This window comes from Macaca fascicularis, chromosome 2 (genome assembly GCF_037993035.2).
Source record: "Macaca fascicularis isolate 582-1 chromosome 2, T2T-MFA8v1.1".
In the NCBI taxonomy this organism is placed as follows: Eukaryota; Metazoa; Chordata; class Mammalia; order Primates; family Cercopithecidae; genus Macaca; species Macaca fascicularis.
The window spans coordinates 114,167,502-114,189,869 of record NC_088376.1 but is presented as its reverse complement, the minus strand read 5'-3'; the positions used below and the strand labels follow the sequence as shown (position 1 = coordinate 114,189,869).

The 22,368-nt window shown below is 37.2% G+C and overlaps 1 protein-coding gene across 17 annotated transcripts in view; it reads right to left on the bottom strand.

The window, feature by feature from the left end:
* DOCK3 (dedicator of cytokinesis 3) overlaps positions 1–22,368 on the bottom strand; it is a 687,722-nt gene that overhangs the window by 209,878 nt on the left and 455,476 nt on the right. For all 17 annotated transcript variants that reach the window (XM_005547251.5, XM_005547256.5, XM_005547252.5 and 14 more), the window contains exons 11-12: positions 14,217–14,277; positions 12,817–12,964 (exon numbers count right to left, since the gene is read on the bottom strand). In XM_005547251.5, the coding sequence (XP_005547308.1) occupies positions 12,817–12,964; positions 14,217–14,277 (209 nt within the window). The remainder of the gene's footprint in view (positions 1–12,816; positions 12,965–14,216; positions 14,278–22,368) is intronic.

The following is a 22,368-nucleotide window of genomic DNA, read 5'->3' as shown; positions in this document are numbered from 1 at the left end:
TTGCCCAAGTTGAGTGCAGTGACATAATCATGGCTCACTGCAGCCTTGAACTCCCAGGCTCAAGCAATCCTCTGACCTCAGCCTCCAAAAGAGCTAGGACTACAGGCATGCACCACTACGCCCGGCTAATTTCTTATTTTGTAGAGATGAGGATCTCACTATGCTGCCCAGGCTGGTCCTGAACTCCTGGATTCCAGTAATCCTCCTGTCCCCTTGGCTTCCCAAAGTACTGGTATTACAGGCAAAGGTGGCACTTTTGTCCACACTACTTACTACTTACATTAGATAGTTATATTTATGCTGTTCTACATTGTATGTCTATTTTTATCTACACTTGCTTTACCTCTACGTTTTGATTTGTTTTGATCTCAGCCAGGGAGATCTATGATATCCATTAGGCAATGAATAACATTCTTAGTTTTCTTGAAATTGTTAAATAATTGAGAATGAGGGCAAACGGCAATGAATAACATAGTTTACTAACTTGAAATTGTTAAATAATTGAAAATGAAGGTTGACCTCTGTTAAATACTTTTTTGATACCAGGATGACTATGGTATTCTACCTTTGGATGACTGGTAAGATGCAATGTACAATAATTGCACTGGGATCAGAGAGTAAAGGCTGTGCAATTTCTGCCTTATGAAAATTATAGAAGTTTTTTCTATGAACAATTTTTGTAAATGTTCCACAAGCAATGGAAAATATGTATTCTGTTTGTTGGACAAAAAAATGTGTTTACAGCTGGGAGGACAATATGGCCTGGCATACTCTACACCTGTTGTCCTGACATCAATACCACTCCCTTTGACTATCACAGTGTTCTGGTTTAGACTAAGTTATGCTCACCCTATTTAAAGGTAAGAGAGAAAGTGGTTAAAAGCATGGTCTATTAACCGGGTTGCTTAGGCACATTCCTCCCCACTCTGTACCTTGTTTCCTCATCTGTAAAAGAGAAAAAATAACAGCCCAGGGTGAGTGCTCAATGATGCCTTTATTATCTGTTACATCAACTTTATCCAAATTCTCTCTGTACTTATTTCTGTGTTCATACCTGTCAAGAAGCAAGTGAAAGTATCTTTTTACTATACTTTTGTCTTTGCTTTTTATTTCTAATAAATTGACTATAACTTTGAGTTAACATTATTATATGCTTTAAGGTCATGACAATTAGATCTTCACTATAAATTCCACCATGGACTGGAATGACTCTTCTATCCCTGTGAAGAAAAAAAGGGGCTTTTTGGAACAGTAAAGAGCTGGAGGCAAACTCTTCAAAGGTCCCCCAGTTCTGGCTCTGCTTTCTCTTCCTAGCTAAGAAGGCGGGTATGTTAAGGCTGAATTTGGTCAGTGTTCCTTTAAACAGAAGTGCATGAACGGTCAGGAAAATTCCTCCAGCATGGGAGTGTGAACGCTGAATTTAATGGGTAGCAAAGAGCAACGCTCTACTTTGCAGAGATCAGGCAATCAGGGGCTGGTCCTGCTAGGGATTCTGGGGCTGAATGAGTGGTGATGTCACATGCTATGCTTGTGCCAATCCTGAAAGGCCACTTTGCTTGACATGAGATCATGTGTTCTTGCATGATAAAATAAGAAACTGAATTTAACCTTACAGTGGGCATATGTTCTCTTTCCATCAAACCCTGATACTCCTGACATGACACATCCATTTCATATCTTTCACCTTATACTTTATTTTTATTATTAATATTGTGACATTTGTTTTCATTCTGTTTATATTTGATTATACTCAGCCTGTTTACTTTTAGTCTTTGTGAAACTCTTATTAATATCATATAGATGGATTTTGTTTGTTGACTATTTTAAGACTTTTTTTTTTTTTTACTATTTTGAGATTTTTTTTTTTTTTTGAGATGGAGTCTTACTCTGTCTCTCAGGTTGGAGTGCAGTGGCATGATCTCAGCTCACTGCAATCTCTGCCTCCCAGGTTCGAGTGATTCTCTTGCTTCAGCCTCCTGAGTATCTGGGACTACAGGTATGCACCACCACGCTGAGCTAATTTTTGTATTTTTAGTAGAGACGGGGTTTCACCATGTTGGCCAGGCTGGTCTGGAACTCCTGACCTCAGGTGATTTGCCCATCTCGGCCTCCCAAAGTGCTGGGATTACAGGCATGAGCCACTATGCCCGGCCAAGAATTTTTATCTTACATATTTTTTCATCTTATTTACATTTACTGTTGTAACTGACACAGGCCTTCTCCTATGCTTTGCTCATGGCTTCTGATTTTTAAATGCTATTTTACAGCAGCTTTTGAACTATATGGTTTGTGTTCTTACCTGTACCTTTGTGGGGAATAATTATACGCCCTGCATTTGTTTCTATGAGGGGTTACCTCTAGATTAGCAATGTCCAAATTTTTCCTATAGTTTGCCTCTAAAACAAAAAGAATGCCTAAATTTTAACTAATAGAAATATTAATGCTATTTTTGATCTAATGTATGCCTATATTATTGGTTAATAAGAGGTATGATAGTCCAACAGCAATAAAAACTAAATGCTGATCATAAAGAAGAATAACACTTTAAAAGTAACATGTTCTATAAAGCCTGTGATATGGTATCTATCCCTAGCATTTTTGGTTATTGTTGCTTTGTTCTGAATCATCACAGATTAAACAAAAAATTAATTTTGAAATAAAACTACAATTACTAGCATTATCTTATTCTTTCAAGAAATGTTATCAACTTGCTGGATCACCTACTTAACCAGGGTGTGACCATATCCTCCCCGTAAAGCCTGACTGATTACACAGGGTTAGTATGAGGTTTCAAACTGTATATCCAGAAGGGCCCTGAAAGTACACAGAATAATAAACAAATGTATACTGGCATTATTATTAACACAGGTGACATTTTATGTGACCACTATGGAGTAATTAAGATATTATTGATGGAATTATGTAGGATGTGTAGTTTAAATGTAAAAGTGGAACTTACCAATAACCAACAGTCACTAGAAAAAAAAGACAAACCATTTTAGATGGCATGCAGCATGCCCATTATTTCAGTACACCTCATTTTCTGAACCTCCAGTTGTATAATTTATGTTTTTCATCTCTTTCTTATTTGATTCACTAGTTCATAGGGGTTCTCTTTTTCTGTCTCTCTAGATTGCCTTATTCTTTTAAGTCACCTGACAAAGCTAACTTAACAAAAGGTAATAAAGTTGACAGCAGCAGACCTTATTAAGACTCTGTTTGTCCACTCTTTCACAACCTTTCTTTTTTTTTTTTTTTTGAGACGGCGTCTTGCTCTGTCGCCCAGTGCAGGGGCAAGATCTCAGCTCACTGCAAGCTCTGCCTCCCGGGTTCACGCCATTCTCCTGCCTCAGCTTCCTGAGTAGCTGGGACTACAGGTGCCCACCACCATGCCCAGCTAATTTTTTTTTGTATTTTTAGTAGAGATGGGGTTTCACCGTGTTAGCCATGATGGTCTGGATCTCATGACCTCGTGATCTGCCCACCTCGGCCTCCCAAAGTGCTGGGATTATAGGCATAAGCCACTGCGCCCGGCCCACGAAACAAGTCTTAGCAAATTCAGGAAGAATGAAATCTCAACTATGTTTTCTGACCACAACGGCATGAAACTAGACATCAATAACATGAGGAGAACTGAAAATTTCACAAATATGTGGAAACTAAACACTTTCTTGAACAACTAATGGGTCAAAGAAGGAAATTCAAAATATACCTTGAGATAAATGAAAATGAAAACAAACCCTATCAAGACTTATGGCATGCAGAAAAAGCAGTTCTCAGAGAAACATTTACAGCAATAAATGCCTACCTGCAGAAAAAAGATCTCAAATAATGTAATGTTATATCTCAAGGAACTGAAAAACAGCAAACTAAGCTCAAAGTTAACAAAAGGAAGAAAATAATGAAAGTTAGGGCAAAAATAAATGAAACAGAGACAAGAAAGACAACAGATAAACATAACTAATAGTTGGTTTCTTGAAAAGCTAAATGAAATTGATAAATCTTTTTTTTTGTTTTTGAGACGGAGTCTCGCTGTGTCGCCAGGCTGGAATGCAGTGGCACGATCTTGGGTACGATCTCTGCCTCCCGGGTTCAAGCCATTCTCCTGCCTCAGCCTCCCGAGTAGGTGGGATTACGGGCACGTGTTACCACACCTAGCTAATTTTTGTATTTTTAGTAGAGATGGGGTTTCACCATGTTGGCGAGGACAGTCCTGATTCCCTGATCTCGTGATCCACCCGCCTTAGCCTCCCAAAGTGCTGGGATTACAGGCGTGAGCCACTGCGCCCGGCTGACAAATCTTTAGTTGAATTAGCCAAGAACAAAAAGAGAGAAGACTTGAATAAATAAAATTATAAATGAAAGAGTAAACATTACAGCTGATACTACAGAAGTACAAAGTTATCATAACAAACTTCTATGTACAAGTATATGTTAAGAAATTAGATAATCTAAGAAAATGGATAAATTCCTAGAAACATACAACTTACCAAGATTGAATCATAAAGAATCAAAAAATATAAACAGATCAATAATAAGAATACAGAAGCAGTAATAAAATCTCCCAACAAAGAAACGCCCAGGACCAAAAGGCTTCATGGGTGAAGTCTACTAAACATTTGAAAAATAATTAATGTCAATCCTTCTCAAACTCCTCCAAAAAAAAAAAAAAAAAAAAAAAATGAAGAGGAGTGAGCATTTTCAAACCCATTTTACAATGCCAACATTATCCAGATACTAAAGTCAGATAAAAATACTATAGGTTGAGTAACCCTTATCTAAAATGCTTGGGACTAGAATTGTTTCGGATTTTTAATTTTTTCAGATGTTGGAATATCTGCATTATACTAACTGGTTGAACATTCCTAATCTGAAAATCTGAAACCCAATATGCTCCAATGAGCATTTTCTTTTGAGAATCATATTGGCATTAAAAAAATTTCAGATTTTGGAGCATTTCAGATTTTAGATATTAAACCCATATAAAAAAAGAAAATCACAAGTCTGATGAACACAGATGCAAAATTTCTCAACAAATACTAGCAAACCACATTCAATAGCACACTGAAAGGATCATACACCACAATCAAGTGAGATTTCATCCCTGGGATAGCAGGATGGTTAAACATACATGAATCAATAAATGTGACATACCACATTAAGAAAATGAAGGATAAAAATAATACGCCCATTTTTTTTTTTTTTAACTTTTATTTTAGGTTCAGGGGTAAATGTGAGGGTTTGCTATATAGGTAAACTCGTATCACAAGGGTTGGCTGTACAGATTATTACCCAGGTACTAGGTCTAGTACCCAATAGTTATTTTTTCTACTCATCTCCCTCCTCCCACCCTCATCCTCAGGTGGGCCCTGGTGTCTGTTGTTCCCCTCTTTGTGTCCATATGTTCTTATCACTTAGCTCCCACATACAAGTGAGAACATGTGGTATTTGGTTTTCTGTCTCTGAGTTAGTTTGCTAAGATTGATGGCCTCCAGTCCATCCATGTTCCTGCAAAGGACAGGATCTTGTTCTTTTTTATGGTTGCACAGTATTCCACGGTGTATATGTGGCACATTTTCTTTATGCAGTCTACCATTGATGGGCATTATGCTGATTACATGTCTTTGCTATTGTGAATAGTGCTACAATGAACATACATGTGCATGTGTCTTTATGACAGAAAAATTCATATTCCTTTGGATATATATAGAGTCATGGAATTGCTGGGTCAAACGGCAGTTCTGCTTTTAGGTTTCTGAGAAATCGACATACTGCTTTCCACAATGGTTGAACTAATTTACACTCACACCAACAGTGTATAAGTGTTCCTTTTTCTCTGCAACTTCACCAGCATCTGTTATTTTTTGACTTTTTAATGATAACCACTCTGAGTGGTGTGAGATGGTATCTCATTGTGGCTCTGATTTGCATTTCTCTAATGAGATGTTGAGCTCTTTTTCATATGCTTGTTGGCCACATGTATGTCTTCTTTTGAAGGTGTCTATACATGTCCTTTGCCCAGTTTTTAATGGCGTTCTTTTTTCTTATAAATTTGTTTAAGTTCCTTATCAATGCTAGATATTGGACCTTTGTCAGATGCATAGTTTGCAAATATTTTCTCCTATTTCTGTAGGTTCTCTGTTTACTCTGTTGATAGTATCTTTTTTCATGCAGACTCTCCAGTTTAATTAGATCCCACTTGTCAATTTTCACAGTTGTTGCAATGGCTTTTGTCATTTTGATCATGAAATCTTTGCCCATTCCTATGTCTAGAATGGTATTGCCTAGGTTGTCTACCAGGGTTTTTATAGTTTTGGGTTTCATGTTTAAGTCTTTAATCCTTCTTGAGTTGATTTTTGTATATGATGTAAGGAAGGGGTCCAATTTCAATCTTATGCTTATTGTTAAAAAGTTATTCCAGTGCCATTTACTGAATAGGGAGTCCTTTCCCCATTGCTTGTTTTTGTCAGCTTTGTTGAAGATCAGATTGTTGTAGGCATGCTGCCTTATTTCTGGGCTCTGTATTCTGTTCTATTTGTCTATGTGTCTGTTCTTGTACCAGTACCATGCTGTTTTGGTTACTGTAGCCCTGTAGTATAGTTTGAAGTCAGGTAGCATGACACCTCCAGCTTTGTTCTTTTTGCTTAGGATTGCCTTAGCCATTTGGGCTCTTTATTGGTTCCATGTGAATTTTAAAATAGTTTTTTCTAGTTCTGTGAAGAATGTCACTAGTAGTTTGATAGGAATAGCATTGAGTGACCATTCCAACAGATGTAGAAAAAGTGTTTGACAAAATTTAACATCTTTTCATGATGAAAACTCTCAATAAATTAGATATATAAGAAATGTATATAATAAAGGCCATTTACAATGAGCCCACAGCTAATACCATATTCAATAGTGAAAAGCTAAAAGCCTTTTTCCTAGGATCAGAAACATGACAAAGATGTCCACTCTCATCACTTTTGTTCAACACAGTACTACAAGTTCTAGCCAGAGCAACCAGGCAAGAAAAAATAAGACACATCCAGACTGGAAGTGAAGAAGTTAAACTGCCTCTGTTTGCAGATGACATGACCTTATATACATATAAAAAGCCTAAAGACTCAATCAAAAAACCATTAGAATAAACAAATTTGGTAAAGTAGCAGGAGATAAAATCAACATAAAAATCAGCAATATTTCTATATACTAATGACAAGCTCTCCAAAAAAGTTAAGAAAACAATGTCATTTACGATAGCATCAAAAAATGTAATATTTAGGAATATTTTAACCAAGAAAGTGAATGATCTATTTACTGAAAACTATAAAACACTGATGAAAGAAATTGAAGAAGACACAAATAAATGAAAAAATATCCAGTGTTCATAGATTGGAAGAATTAATATTTTCAAAATGTCCATATACTACCCAAAGTGATCTACAGATTCAAGGCAGCCTGTATCAATATTCCAATGACATTTTTCACAGGAATAGAAAGGAACAATCCTGAAATTTGTATGGAACCACAGAAGTCTCCAAATAGCCAAAGCAATCTTGTGAAATAAGGACAAAGCTAGGGGCATCACACTTCCTGATTTCAAATAATGTTGTAAAGTTACAGTAATCAAAATAATATGGTAATGGCATAAAAACAGACACACAAACCAGTGGAACAGAATACAGATCCTGGAAATAAACTCAGTGAACAGTCTTTAACAAGGGCACCAAGAATACACAATGGGGAAAGGACAGTTTTCAATAAGTGGTGCTGGGAAAACTGGACATCTACATATAAAAGGATGAAATTGGACCTTATCTGACATAAAATACAAAAACTAACTCGAAAGATATTAAATACTTAAATATAAGACCTAAAAGTGTAAAACTCCTAGGAGAAAACAGAAATAAAGGCTCCTTGACATTGGGTCTTAGCAGTGATTTTCTGAGATATGACATGAAATATACAGGCAAGCCAAAATAAATAAATGGAACTATATAAAACTAAAAAGCTTCTTCACAGCAAAGGAAACAATCAACAAAACGAAAAAGCAATCTATGGAATGAGAAGAAATATTTGCAAACCATGTAACTGATGGGGATTAATATCTAAAACTATATAAAGAACTCATATAACTGAATTCCATAAAAACAAATAACTCAATTACAAAACAGGCAAAAAGGCCTGAAAGACATTTTCCCAAAGAAGACACAAAAATGGCCAACAGGCATATGAAAAGGTACTCAATATCACTAACCATCAGGAAAATGCAAATCAAAAAGAAAATGAGATATCACCTAACATCTCTTAGGATGGTTGTAATCACAAAACAAGAGATAACAAGTGATGACAAGAGTGTGAAGACAAGGGAACTCTTGAACACTGTTGATGGAAATGTAAATTGGTATAGTCATTATGGTATGGCAGTTCCTCAAAAAATTAAAAATAGAACAACTATTTGATCCAGCAATCACACTTCTGGTATATCCCAAAGAAAAAGAAATCAGTATCTTGAATAGATATCCGCACTCCCAGGTTTACTGCAGTATTATATACACTAGCCATGATATGGAAACAAGCAGCCATCAACAGATGAATAATAAAGAATATATATAGGCCGGGCATGGTAACTCACGCCTATAATTCCAGCACTTTGGGAGGCTGAATATGAGGTCAGGAGATCAAGACCATCCTGGCCAACATGGTGAAACCCCATCTCTACTAAAAATACAAAAATTAGCTGGGCATGGCGGTGAGTGCCTGTGGTTCCAGCTAGCTACTCGGGAGACTGAGGGAGGAATATGGCTTGAACCCAGGAAGCGGAGGCTGCAGTGAGGTGAGATCGCGCCACTGCACTCTGCACTCCAGCCTCGGCGACAGAGCGAGACTCCGCATCAAAAAAAAAAAAAAAAAAAAAAAAAAAAAAGGGCTGCTAAACAAGTACTCTTAAGACAGTTGCATGGGTAAGGTGATTATGAAGCAAAGAACCCAAAGACAGTATTCTCAAAAAATGCCTGAATAGGCCTAGTGTCTATCCCAAATATGAGGAGCAGTTCCCTTCCAGTCATCACTCACAGAAGAGGTTGCCACCTCATATTGCTTTAATTAAAAGAAGTTTATTTCTTCACATTTTTAATTTTTGTGGGTACATAGTAGGTGAATGCCACTTGATGTTTCCAGTCTCATAAAGCCTTTCATGATATGGGGCAGTCTCTGCATCTCTTTTTTTTTTTTTTTGAGATGGAGTCTCGCTCTATCGCCCAGGCTGGAGTGTAGTGGCGCCATCTCAGTTCACTGCAAGTTCTGCCTCCTGGGTTCATGCCATTCTTCTGCCTCAGCCTCCTGAGTAGCTGGGACTACAGGTGCCCGCCACCGCACCTGGCTAATTTTTTGTGTTTTTAGTAGAGACGGGGTTTCACAGTGTTAGCCAGGATGGTCTCGATCTCCTGATCTCGTGATCCACCTGCCTCAGCCTCCCAAAATGCTGGGATTATAGGCGTGAGCCACCACGCCCGGCCTGAATCTCTTTATTTTGAACATCGCAGCATTATTTGGGTAAGTTATGCTAACCTGAAATTACCTCAATCAATGGGAGGTTTTAGATGCTTATGAAGGTTATCTGGCAGAATTGGTTGACTTTTTTTTTTAAAAAAAGAGCAAAGCTACATAGAATTAGTAATTATGGTTGGGGTATGATCACCAAATTGAAGTGTTAAATGCGATTGTAAAAATCACCATAAAAGTAGCATAGTAAGTGGTGGTATCATCTTGTGCCTCAAGATGAATTTCCAGTGTGAAAGCGTCATGAAAGTGTCAAAGAATGATGCATCAAAGCCAATCTGATGGGAGTAAAAATAATGTGCCTCGGAAAACTGTGTCAGATAATTCAGAAAGTGGCTTAAGTGAAGACAAAGACCTGATGACATGGCTGCATATGAATAATTTAAATAAATTTTTTCATAAAATTTGAGAGTCAAGAATAAGCAATACATCTCAATTTTATATAGTATGTGATTTTATATGTGTATTACATAATTTGTAATACATATTTTAAAATATAAAATACACTGTAACCCAAATTAAAAATTTAATGTTCAAAACATGTATTTATCTGTTTCATTAAGGTTGGCCTAAATACGTTTATTTGGACATTTTTCATTGTAAAATTGGACAGCGATCATCACATATTCAAAGCCATCTTGTATTTGGTTACATGCATTATTTACGGACACCCACCTCCTCCAATGTGGGCTTTAGCTCCTGGTTTTTGGGTTCTAAGTACAGCATGCCCTGTGCCTGCTTGTGACCTCTTGTCCTTCTGGTCAAGAAAACTATGGTATCTGTATCAGACTGAAATGTACATATGGTTATTTATTTGTGAGTTTTAAGGCTTTTGACTTATTAGGAAGTGACCTAGTTTTCATGCCTCAGCTTCTTATTGCAATTTTCTTAAAAGGATGTAGTACCTTCCCATACACATGTGAAAACAACATTATATAGCAGAGTAGTGGCCTTGGCAGAGACAGACAGGAGTTTCTATCTTCTCTGGATAAGGTTGACTATGAACAATGAAAGAAATGATGAGAACGTGAACAACTAATCAGATATTTGCTAACTCATTCATTAAAACTGTATAAGAGGTTTTCATCTTTGTAAAGTCCTGTCCTAGCAAAGGCTAAAGCACTATCAACTGCAATTAGTAAACTCTTTAAGCTTCCAATTCAATCTAACCAACAAAAATGTTGCCTGAAACTTACTGGAAAATATTGCTTCTCCTGGGGGCTAGATTCACTGTGCTGATGTGGATTAAAATGACTAATCCTAGAATAATTCTATACTGCACACAAAATCAATTTCACAAACATGCATTTGATAGTCCGTTTGAAAGTCTGTTAATATTTTCAAGTGGAAAAATTATTGAACATTTTTACTCTATTAATCCTTCAAAAGAAAATTTGAAAAAAAATCTTCTCTATAAACATATTTTTCTTCAGCTTTTTAGAACTAGTATACTAGACACAGCCCACCCATAAGAAGGAGCTAAGAAAAATATATACGTGAATCCTGTTTCTCGCAGAAAGCTGTTGCTTTAGAAGCAATTAGGCCAATTGAGCCTGACAGCATGATTTCAGGAGGAATGCTGTGCAAGCTCCTATCTGTAATGAAAATTTGCACTGAAACAAGGAAGGGATAATACATGCAAAGAGATAACAATTCTGGAGTGCTCTCTATAAATCCGTTGCCCTTGGAAGGAATACAGTGGAGTAAGATGATAATGATGATTTTGGATTTCTGTTTAGTCCTTTTCAAAGGGAGGAAGGCACATAAACTAGCAGGTTCCACCACCCATCAATGTGAGGATTTGGTAAATGGAGAAAGCCTGTGACTGACGCATGGAAGGAGGAGAAAACCAGCCAAAATTTTCTTTGTAAGTTATGATTCCAAAGGAAGATTCCTCATCCCATAAAGTATACAACTCTGAATAGAACAAAGCTGAAGGGAAAATAGGTAATGAGGAGATTGGGATTTTATTTTGAAATTAATCAAATGTGGCTTAACAGATATTGTGAATTAAGCTTATTTCATGCCCAAGTCAGAAACAGCAACAGATACTACAGAAAAATCTCTATACAATATTATGGTGAAGATACATTAACATGGTGATTGGCAGTATTTGATTTAATTTGGACAAACAATACTGGGTTTAAACTGAAAGATGAGTTTTTAAAAATTCTCACAGTTTTAAATATACTTGCTTTAAAAACTTAATAAACTCATCGGTGATCATTTTTTAGCACTACAGTTTGTGTCTAACTCTACATGAGCAAAGAAGAAGTATATGACTGAATTCTGTACTTCTTTTCATTATTGTGTTTTTCCTATTGTTTCACAAGTTAGAAGGAGATGGACTGCTTATCTAAGACAATATCCCTTGGTTGAAGATCACTAAAAATAATGCCATGCCTGGTTGGATATGACTTATCGATCTCCAGTGGCACAAGTGAAGAATAATATCTTGGTTCCTCAGAAAAACTGGCTATCTTTCAAAGATAGAGAAACCTGACTCATGATCATTCTTTTAAACAATCTTGATCATTAGCCAGCTCAGTTATAATAACTGGTGGGCAAGCATTAGACACACAAGACTCTCATAGCCAAGACACATGAGAAGTATATTGTTAGCTTTTCGGCAAATATATAAGATTGGTTAATTCTGGAGAAAAAAGAAAATGTGTACTACATTGTCGCTTTAGGACAGAAGGTCCCAAACGAAGCTGTTTCAGAATTACCTGGGAAGCTTATTAAAAACAATGCTGCCTGGGTCCCACCCCAAATCTTAGATCAATCTTCTGCATTTTCAAAAAGCTCCCTTTCCTACATCCTGGTGATTCTGTGTCCACAAGGTGTTGTTGTTTTTTTTTTTTTTCTTTCTTTCTTTTTTTTTTTTCTTCTTCTTCTCTGAAACAGAGTCTCAGTCTGTCACCCAGGCCTGAGTGCAGTGGTACAATCTCAGCTCACTGCAACCTCTGCCTCCCGGGTTCAAGAAATTCTCCTGCCTCAGCCTCCTGAGTAGCTGGGACTACAGGCGCATGCCACTATGCCCGGCTAATTTTTTGCATTTTTAGTAGAGACGAGGTTTCACCATGTTAGCCAGGGTGGTCTTGATCTCCTAACCTTGTGATCCGCCCACCTCAGCCTCCCAAAGTGTTGGGAATACAGATGTGAGCCACTGTGTGGCCCGTGTCCTCAAGGTTTCAGCACTGCTGCTCTCAAGGACAGTGGTGGGATGTCTTATGCTACAAATCATTAATATTCCTGATGTCCATTACTCACGTGTAAACCTTAAGAACAAAATCCTTTTCTTCCTTTACTTCTGTGAGTGACTGCAGGACATCCAAGATGCTTAGGACCGCACAGCCATATGGTCGCCTGTAGTGCAGGTGAGGAGGACCTTTCTTTGAGTCGTTCAGGAGCATCCGGCCTTGGGCACAGCAGAAAACACCAGTCAGATTGAGAAAAGCATGCTCCTCTCCAGTATTGCCTAATTGTCATCCAAGGATGCCTGAGCTACAGGCACCTAGGAAATCCTCTAAGTTGGAAGACTATAGGGCTGAAGGATATTTATGTGTAAGAACACCAAAGAAGCCTCTGGCCAAAGCTCTTCCCTGTACTACATTCAATCAATCATTCTTATCTAACTCTAAATCAATATCAACAGTTCATTTATTAATCACATGAGAATAAAAGTGATTTTATGAATTTCTTAGAAAGACCAATGTGCCAATAATAGATTTACACTTCTCAGGTACGTTATAGGTACAAAGTTTAGTATTTTAGCTGCCAGGTATAAGCTACGTATGTACAGACAAGGAGGATACTGTGTTCTTTCAACCAAATTCCGCTGTTCAACATCATCCTGAACAATTGTGGGATTGAGAGTAGTCTTCAAAAGTGGATGAATATTTACTTTTCCAGCTTACCAAAGCTGTGCCTACAGCAGCAAGAAGAGTTGCAAATGCTGGAACCTTAACAAACACTTTAAGTACAGCAAAATAGCTGTTTTGCTGGCAAGGGATTAAAAAATATTCTTTGATAAAAATGTACATGATAGGCCAGAACTCAAACCTATGAAGGAGGACTTGGTTCGCCAGAGGCCCAAAAGTTATATCATAAACTTGAAATAAGTCTGAGCAAACCAACCACAGAACAGTAGTAAAAATCACTTTTTCATCTTGGGTGGGATAGAAGTGAAATACCATCCATCGTTGGGAGTGATGACAATAACTCTAATTTTGTGGAAAGAACCACAGATACATAATTTAAAACACAACCAATAGGTGCTGAATGGCATTTGCTGTGAAGTTGGTACCTCTGGAAAACTGCTATAAGATCTCTGAGGGAAAGGGTAGGTACAGAGGCAGGGCACTGTGTTAGAAATAATGTCTATAAGCAGACCATTTTAAATAAAAACTTTGGGTCTAAAAACAGATAGGGAGCAGAAGGTTTTAAGTGATTAAAAACCACAAACAAAACCCACTCCCCCAAATCCATTTATATCAAACCAAGCTACCACAGCAGTTGAGCTTAGGCATAGCTTCAATACAAGTTGGACTCTAATCCTGAGATCTGAAATTACAAGTAAGATCTAGGGAGAAAACAAAGCTCATGCACAAGACATACTTGTTCCAAGTTGGGCCAGTCTTAGTCATGTGAATGGGTAAGGTGAACAGTACCTATTCGGATCACATGGGCAACGATATACAAATCTCTCTTCATATCTTTGCTGCTCAGATCCTAAGAGAAAAAAATAAGTAAACTCAGGCAAGGAACACACAGAAAATAATTAAAAATTCATTTTGAATCTCTAGTCATTTGCTTTTACTGTATGTTATAGGTAGGGGAAGGGAAATTATAGCACATAGCACTTTAATAGTTTATAAGAGGCCTGGAGTAAAAGTCTGGATATCTTACAGGCCTTTGGAAGTTTACTTTATTGACAACATTTTTCTAGTTCTCATTTAAACCACTTAACAAATAAAAAGTCTATAAAAGTTCTCACATTAGAAATCTGCATGATATTGCATATTCCATGTTTACTCTAACATCATATAAAAACATTCCGTAACAGAAGGAATAAATGTTCAGCACAGAAAAAAATGGGAAACCACCAAAAAGCTCTTCAATAACTAAAATTCTGTAAGTTTGTTCTCCACTAATTTTACACTGATTCCTCTGTCCACAGATGATTATTACACACAAAGTATGTCCCACTTAAAAGAGATTACTTTATCAGTAAAACCTCAATAATTTGATTTCCATTTCTAAATTCTGATATTTATCATTTGTACTAAATTATAGTTGAAAATAATCTTAGTGAAAAATATTAAGGGTTTCCTTTAAGTAAACAGATATAATCCAGAATCAAAACTAATTTCCAAACCAAAGAGTTATGAAAATCATTCCTTTCTCTTTCTTTCTTCCTTTTCATTAAAAAACAAGGTGTTGTACAAAGATACTTAGACTCCCACACAATAATAATGGGAGATTTTAGCACCCCACTGTCAACATTAAACAGATCAACGAGACAGAAAGTTAACAAGGATATCCAGGAATTGAACTCAGCTCTGCACCAAGGGGACCAAATAGACATCTACAGAACTCTCGACTCCAAATCAACAGAAAATACATTCTTCTCAGCACCACATCACACTTATACCAAAATTGACCACACAGTTGGAAGTAAAGCACTCCTCAGCAAATGTAAAAGAACAGTAATTATAACAAACTGCCTCTCAGACCACAGTGCAATCAAACTAGAACTCAGGACTAAGAAACTCACTCAAAACCACTCAACTACATGGAAACTGAACAACCTGCTCCTGAATGACTACTGCATACATAACAAAATGAAGGCAGAAATAAAGATGTTCTTTGAAACCAACGAGAACAAAGACAAAACATACCAGAATCTCTGGGACACATTTAAAGCAGTGTATAGAGAGAAATTTATAGCACTAAATGCCCACAAGAGAAAGCAGGAAAGATCTAAAATTGACACCCTACCATCACAATTAAAAGAACTAGAGAAACAAGAGCAAACGCATACAAAAGCTAGCAGAAGGCAAGAAATAACTGAGATCAGAGCAGAACTGAGGGAGATAGAGACACAAAAAAACCCTTCAAAAAAATCAATGAATCCAGGAGCTGGTTTTCTGAAAAGATCAATGAAATTGATAGACCGCTAGCAAGACTAATAAAGAAGAAAAGAGAGAACAATCAAATAGATGCAATAAAAAATGATAAAGGGGGTATCATCACCGATCCCACATAAATATAAACTACCATCAGAGAATACTATAAACACCTCTATGCAAATAAACTAGAAAATCTAGAAGAAATGGATAAATTCCTGGACACATATACCCTGCCAAGACTAAACCAGGAAGAAGTTGAATCTCTGAATAGATCAGTAACAGGTTCTGAAATTGAGGCAATAATTAATAGCCTACCAATCAAAAAAAGTCCAGGACCAGACGAATTCACAGCCAAATTCTACCAGAGGTACAAGGAGGAGCTGGTACCATTCCTTCTGAAACTATTCCAAGCAATAGAAAAAGAGGGAATCCTCCCTAACTCATTTTATGAGGCCAGCATCATCCTTATACCAAAGCCTGGCAGAGACACAACAAAAAGGAGAATGTTAGACCAATATCCCTGATGAACATCGATGCAAAAATCCTCAATAAAATACTGGCAAACCGGATTCAGCAACACATCAAAAAGCTTATCCACCATGATCAAGTGGGCTTCATCCCTGGGATGCAAGGCGGGTTCAATATATGCAAATCAATTAACGTAATCCAGCATATAAACAGAACCAAAGACAAAAACCACATGATTATCTCAACAGATGCAGAAAAGGCCTTTGACAAAATTCGACAGCCCTTCATGCTAAAAACTCTCAATAGATTAGGTATTGATGGGAGGTATCTCAAAATAATAGCAGCTACTTATGACAAACCCACAGCCAATATCATACTGAAAGGACAAAAACTGGAAGCATTCCCTTTGAACACTGGCACAAGACAGGGATGCCTTCTCTCACCACTCCTATTCAACACAGTGTTGGAAGTTCTGGCCAGGGCAATCAGGCAAGAGAAAGAAATAAAGGGTATTCAATCAGGAAAGGAGGAAGTCAAATTGTCCCTCTTTGCAGATGACATGATTGTATATTTAGAAAACCCCATTGTCCTAGCCCAAAATCTCCTTAAGCTGACAAGCAACTTCAGCAAAGTCTCAGGATACAAAAACAATGTACAAAAAACACAAGCATTCTTATACACCAATAACAGACAAACAGAGAGCCAAATCATGAGTGAACTCCCATTCACAATTGCTTCAAAGATAATAAAATAGCTAGGAATCCAACTTACAAGAGATGTGAAGGACCTCTTCAAGGAGAACTACAAACCACTGCTCAATGACATAAAAGAGGACACAAACAAATGGAAGAACATTCCGTGCTCATGGACAGGAAGAATTCATATCGTGAAAATGGCCATACTGCCCAAGGTAATTTATAGATTCAATGCCATCCCCATCAAGCTATCAATTACTTTCTTCACGGAATTGGAAAAAAACTACTTTAAAGTTCATATGAAACCAAAAAAGAGCCCGCACTGCCAAGAAAATCCTAAACAAAAAGAATAAAGCTGAAGGCATCACGCTACCTGACTCCAAACTATACTACAAGACTACAGTAACCAAAACAGCATGGTACTGGTACCAAAACACAGATATAGGCCAATGGAACAGAACAGAGCCTACATATCTACAACTATGTGATCTTTGAAAAACCTGACAAAAACAAGCAATGGGGAAAGGATTCCCTATATAACAAATGGTACTGGGAAAACGGGCTAGCCATATGTAGAAAGCTAAAACTGGATCCCTTCCTTGTACCTTATAGAAAAACTGATTCAAGATGGATTAAAGACTTAAATGTTAGACCTAAGACCATAAAAACCCTAGAAGAAAACCTAGGCAATACCATTCAGGACATAGGCATGGGCAAAGACTTCATGACTAAAACACCAAAAGCAATGGCAACAAAAGCCAAAATTGACAAATGGGATCTAATTCAACTAAAGAGCTTCTGCATAGCAAAAGAAACTACCATCAGAGTGAACAGGCAACCTACAGAATGGGAGAAAATTTTTGCAATCTACCCATCTGACAAAGGGCTAATACCCAGAATCTACAAAGAACTCAAACAAATTTACAAGAAAAATTCAAACAACCCCATCAAAAAGTGGGCAAAGGATATGAACAGACACTTCTTAAAAGAAGACATTTATGCAGCCAACAGACACACGAAAAAATGCTCATCATCACTGGCCATCAGAGAAATGCAAATCAAAACCACAATGAGATACCATCTCACACCAGTTAGAATGGCGATCATTAAAAAGTCAGGAAACAACAGGTGCTGGAGAGGATGTGGAGACATAGGAATGCTTTTACACGGTTGGTGGGACTGTAAACTAGTTCAACTATTGTGGAAGAAGACACTGTGGCGATTCCTCAGGGATCTAGAACTAGAAATACCATTTGACCCAGCCATCCCATTACTGGGTATATACCCAAAAGATTATAAATCATGCTACTGTAAACACACATGCACACGTGTGTTTACTGCGGCACTATTCACAACAGCAAAGACTTAGAACCAACCCAAATGTCCATCAATGATAGACTGGATTAAGAAAATGTGGCACATATACACCATGGAATACTATGCAGCCATAAAAAAGGATGAGTTCATGTCGTTTGTAGGGACATGGATGAAGCTGGAAACCATTATTCTGAGCAAACTATCACAAGGACAAAAAAACGAACACCGCATGTTCTCACTCATAGGTGGGAATTGAACAATGAGAACACTTGGACACAGGGTGGGGAACATCACACACCGGGGCCTGTTGTGGGGTGGGGAAAGGGGGAGGGATAGCATTAGGACATACAACTAATGTAAATGACGAGTTAATGGGTGCAGCACACCAACATGACACACGTATACATATGTAACAAACCTGCACATTGTGCACATGTACCCTAGAACTTAAAGTATAATAATTCTAAAAAAAAAGAATAAAAGTTTTAAAAGAAAACAAAAAAATAAATAAGGTCTTGCTCTGTCACCAGGATGGAATACAGTGGTGTGATCACGGCTCACTGCAGCCTTGTCCTCTGGGTCAAGTGATTCTCCCACCTCAGCCTCCCAAGTAAGTGGTACTACAGGTGTGCACCATCATGCCCAGGTATTTTTAAAATTATTTGTAGAGATGGGGTCTTGCTATGTTGTCAGAACTGGTCTTAAACTTCTGGGCTCAAGCAATCTTCCTGCCTCAGCCTCCCAAAGTGTTGAGATTACAGGTGTTAAGTTACCATGCCCAGTCTGATAATCATTCTATTTGTGTTTAGAACATATGTTGAAATGTCTGTTGATAAGTATGCATTATGCTTTTTAAATGTATTATCCTTGAAATAACAAAAATTCATTTAATATATATTCTGTTTCAGATTTTTCACCAGGCCGTCAACTTGCTGCTCTCTCAGTCATTATTGCAAGTTAATGGTACTTGATGGAATAACCTTTGCCCTTAATGTGACTGGTTTCTGTGATCTCCCTTTTGCTTCTAGGAAAGGCTTCCTTAGTTTCGCTTCCTTTTCCTTTTTCATCTTTTGATTGACCCCGATGCCTGTCTCTCTTCAATTAAAAAAAAAAAAAAAAAAGGTACAATCAAATGGCAGTCATGATTTGGAAGGAGCTTAAGAGAGTCAGAGTCTCCATGCTTCTTAATTTGTAAACCCTGTTGCAGGATTAGCACTAGGGTGAGGCAAGCAAGGCACCTAAGGTGCAAAATTTAAGAAGGTACTCACTCTCAAGATGCTGTGCTTTGTTTGCTTTAGCCTAGTCCCAGCCTTGCCCTATTAAATGGTCCTGAACATATGAAAGAAAAGGAGACATTAAGAAGTAATATGTGGGCCAGGCGTGGCGGCTTATGTCTGTAATCCCAGCACTTTGGGAAGTCAAGGTGGGAGGATCACTTGAGGTCAGGAGTTCGAGACAGCCTGGCCAACACGGTGAAACCCCACCTCTACTAAAAATACAAAAATTAGCTGGGTGTGGTGGCATGCACTTGTAATCCCAGCTACTCGGGAGGCTGAAGCAGGAGAATGGCTTGAACCTGGGAGGTGGAGGCTGCAGTGAGCTGAGATCGTACCACTGTACTCTAGCAACAGAGAGACTCCATCTCAAAAAAAAAAAAAAAAAGTAATACATAGTGGTGAAATTGAAGCTTTTAGATGGTTATAATATTTTGCCAAGTTCTTAAAATAATAACGTATGTTTACAATGAAACAGGTTACAAAGTAATTAAACATAAATTGATACCTGGAATCATAAAGATATGTTTTTACATGAAAGTTGTGTTTGATATTGAAAAAGGATGTTTCAGGACCCATTACACTAATTCTTTTAATTAAAAATGGAATTTAAAATAATATTATTAAAACAATGCTATATTTTAACACTTATTAAGGTGGTACTAAACAAGTGAAAATTGAAAACCAGGTTACCATTTTTATATACTTTTTGGATGGAAAGATGTTGATTACTAAAGGATATAGAAATGTTCGACACATTTCAAAGTGAAATGGTTCCACAGCCTGGATTATGTACATCCAAACTATCAAATGACTTGTATAATCACTGACTCCAATGTACCTATGGAATTCAAGCCAGTTTCCAAAGATGTCCAAATAAGGGAAACTAATCTGATGGATTGTACACAAAAATACTAAATGTTTCCCTTGGCTCTGCTGAGTGAATAAAAGAAGACTTAAGTATAATTTATGGTATTTTCCAAGTGGCTGAGTAGGGGCTCTTTCTGACTTTCATGTACACAGCATCCAGAACTTTCAGTGGTATTTATTTGACATCAATAGGACAATAATTAATGCAAGAAAATATTTTAAGCAAAATAATTATTTGTGAGTTCCACAGAATTTCAATATAAAAGCTATCTTATTAAATGTAAGTGCATGGCTAAACACAGTTACCACAGGGTTTGTTAAACACATATTCTTCAAGACTAAGCACCAAGGGTGGTTATCTATGTTAAATTACTCACATGACCTGTAAAAGCAAGATGAGAAGAGTGATGTATCTATCATTCATCTGGTGAGCAGGATTTCAATCCTGATTACATGGCAGGAATTAGATTTGTTCACTGGACCAAACTCTCTAATCCTACTTACCTAGGAAGCTGGTCCCAACTAAACAATGTGTAGAAGAAACAACTGAGGACAGTGACTTAGGGTCCAGCATCTTAGACTTACTCATTTGAAACATTAAAAAGTTAATTAACTTACCTGTGCTGGGGATACTCTTTTTCTATAGAGATAATGAGATTCATGAATACAAAATAAAACCAGCTTATTCACATGTAAGTTGCAGAAAATAAGGTATTTTAATACATAATGTTATTATAGTAATAATCAAGTTCAATTCTGAACTAAAAAGATCATTACTTAAAATTCTATCTTGGAATGTAGAAGAGTATAAATAAATATATAAAATAAAATGCCAACTAATGCATGGATAACTGTACAAATTCATTCTCTGAGTTTGTCACTTGAATATGACAACAAATAAACATATATTCATTTGTTTATGTAACAATTACTGACACCTTTCAGGCAGTGTGTATGAAGTCATGAATATCCAAGAATGAGTAAAAACAGATAGATAAACTTTCACGCATTTGTATATAGAGCCATTGTTTAGCATGAAAGTCAGCAAAATCCTCATTATATTGGCCATCCACGTAAGTATAAAACACATTCCCCTTGGATAAAATTCTTCCTTGGTAGGAAACCCTAAAATCTAACCAAGTCAGAAAAACTAAGGCCTCAAAGAGAATAAGGCTGTGCCAAATAATGTGACTTTAATGTGGCTCTGAAGTGTGCTGAGTAACCTTGTAATCTGCTCAGTTTGTATGATTCCCTTTTCCCCATTCTAAGGTAAGCTAACAGGTCAGCATCAACCATAGTTGTGGCTACATATTCTTGCATTTATTCTGAGACTTTGCAGCACATACGTCAATCTAGGAAACTCCTTTAGTTCATAGGAGGAACTCAAGTCTCAGATAATGAGAAAACAGGTCCCACCAATATAATCTCATATAGCTTAAACTAAAACATAGAAATCCTGGCTAAGATAATATTGTTCAGAAATCTTGTGTGCTTTGTAAAAATTCCTCAAATCATGTTTGGGACATTTTAAAAAAATCTAGGGCTGGGCTGGGTACGGTGAGTCACACCTGTAATCCCAGCACTTTGGGAGGCCAAGGTGGAAGGGTTGTTTGAGGCCAGGAGTTCACGATCAGCCTGGACAAAATAGCAAGATGCCATCTCTTAAAAAAAAAAAAAATTAGCCAAGCTTGGTGTGCACCTATAGCCCCGCTACTCAGAAGACTGAGGCAGGAGGATCGCTTAGAGCCCAAAGGTTCAAGGTTTCTACATGAGCTATGATCACGCCACTGCACTGAAACCTGGGCCACAGAGTGAGACCCTTACTGCAAAGAAAAAAAAAAAAAATCCAGGGCTGCACTGCATATAGAATTATGGAAGTATTAATAGTATATTTAGCACCCTGTACCTTCCCATTGTGGCAGAACAAGAGCACATCATGCGTGTTATGTGCAATAAAGTTGGAGCTATAGCTTTGGCCTCTGGGCTCATATGGATAATTAAAATGCTAAATGAAAATTTTGATTTATTATAATTACATTTAAATACCACCCTAATTAAGTTCATTTT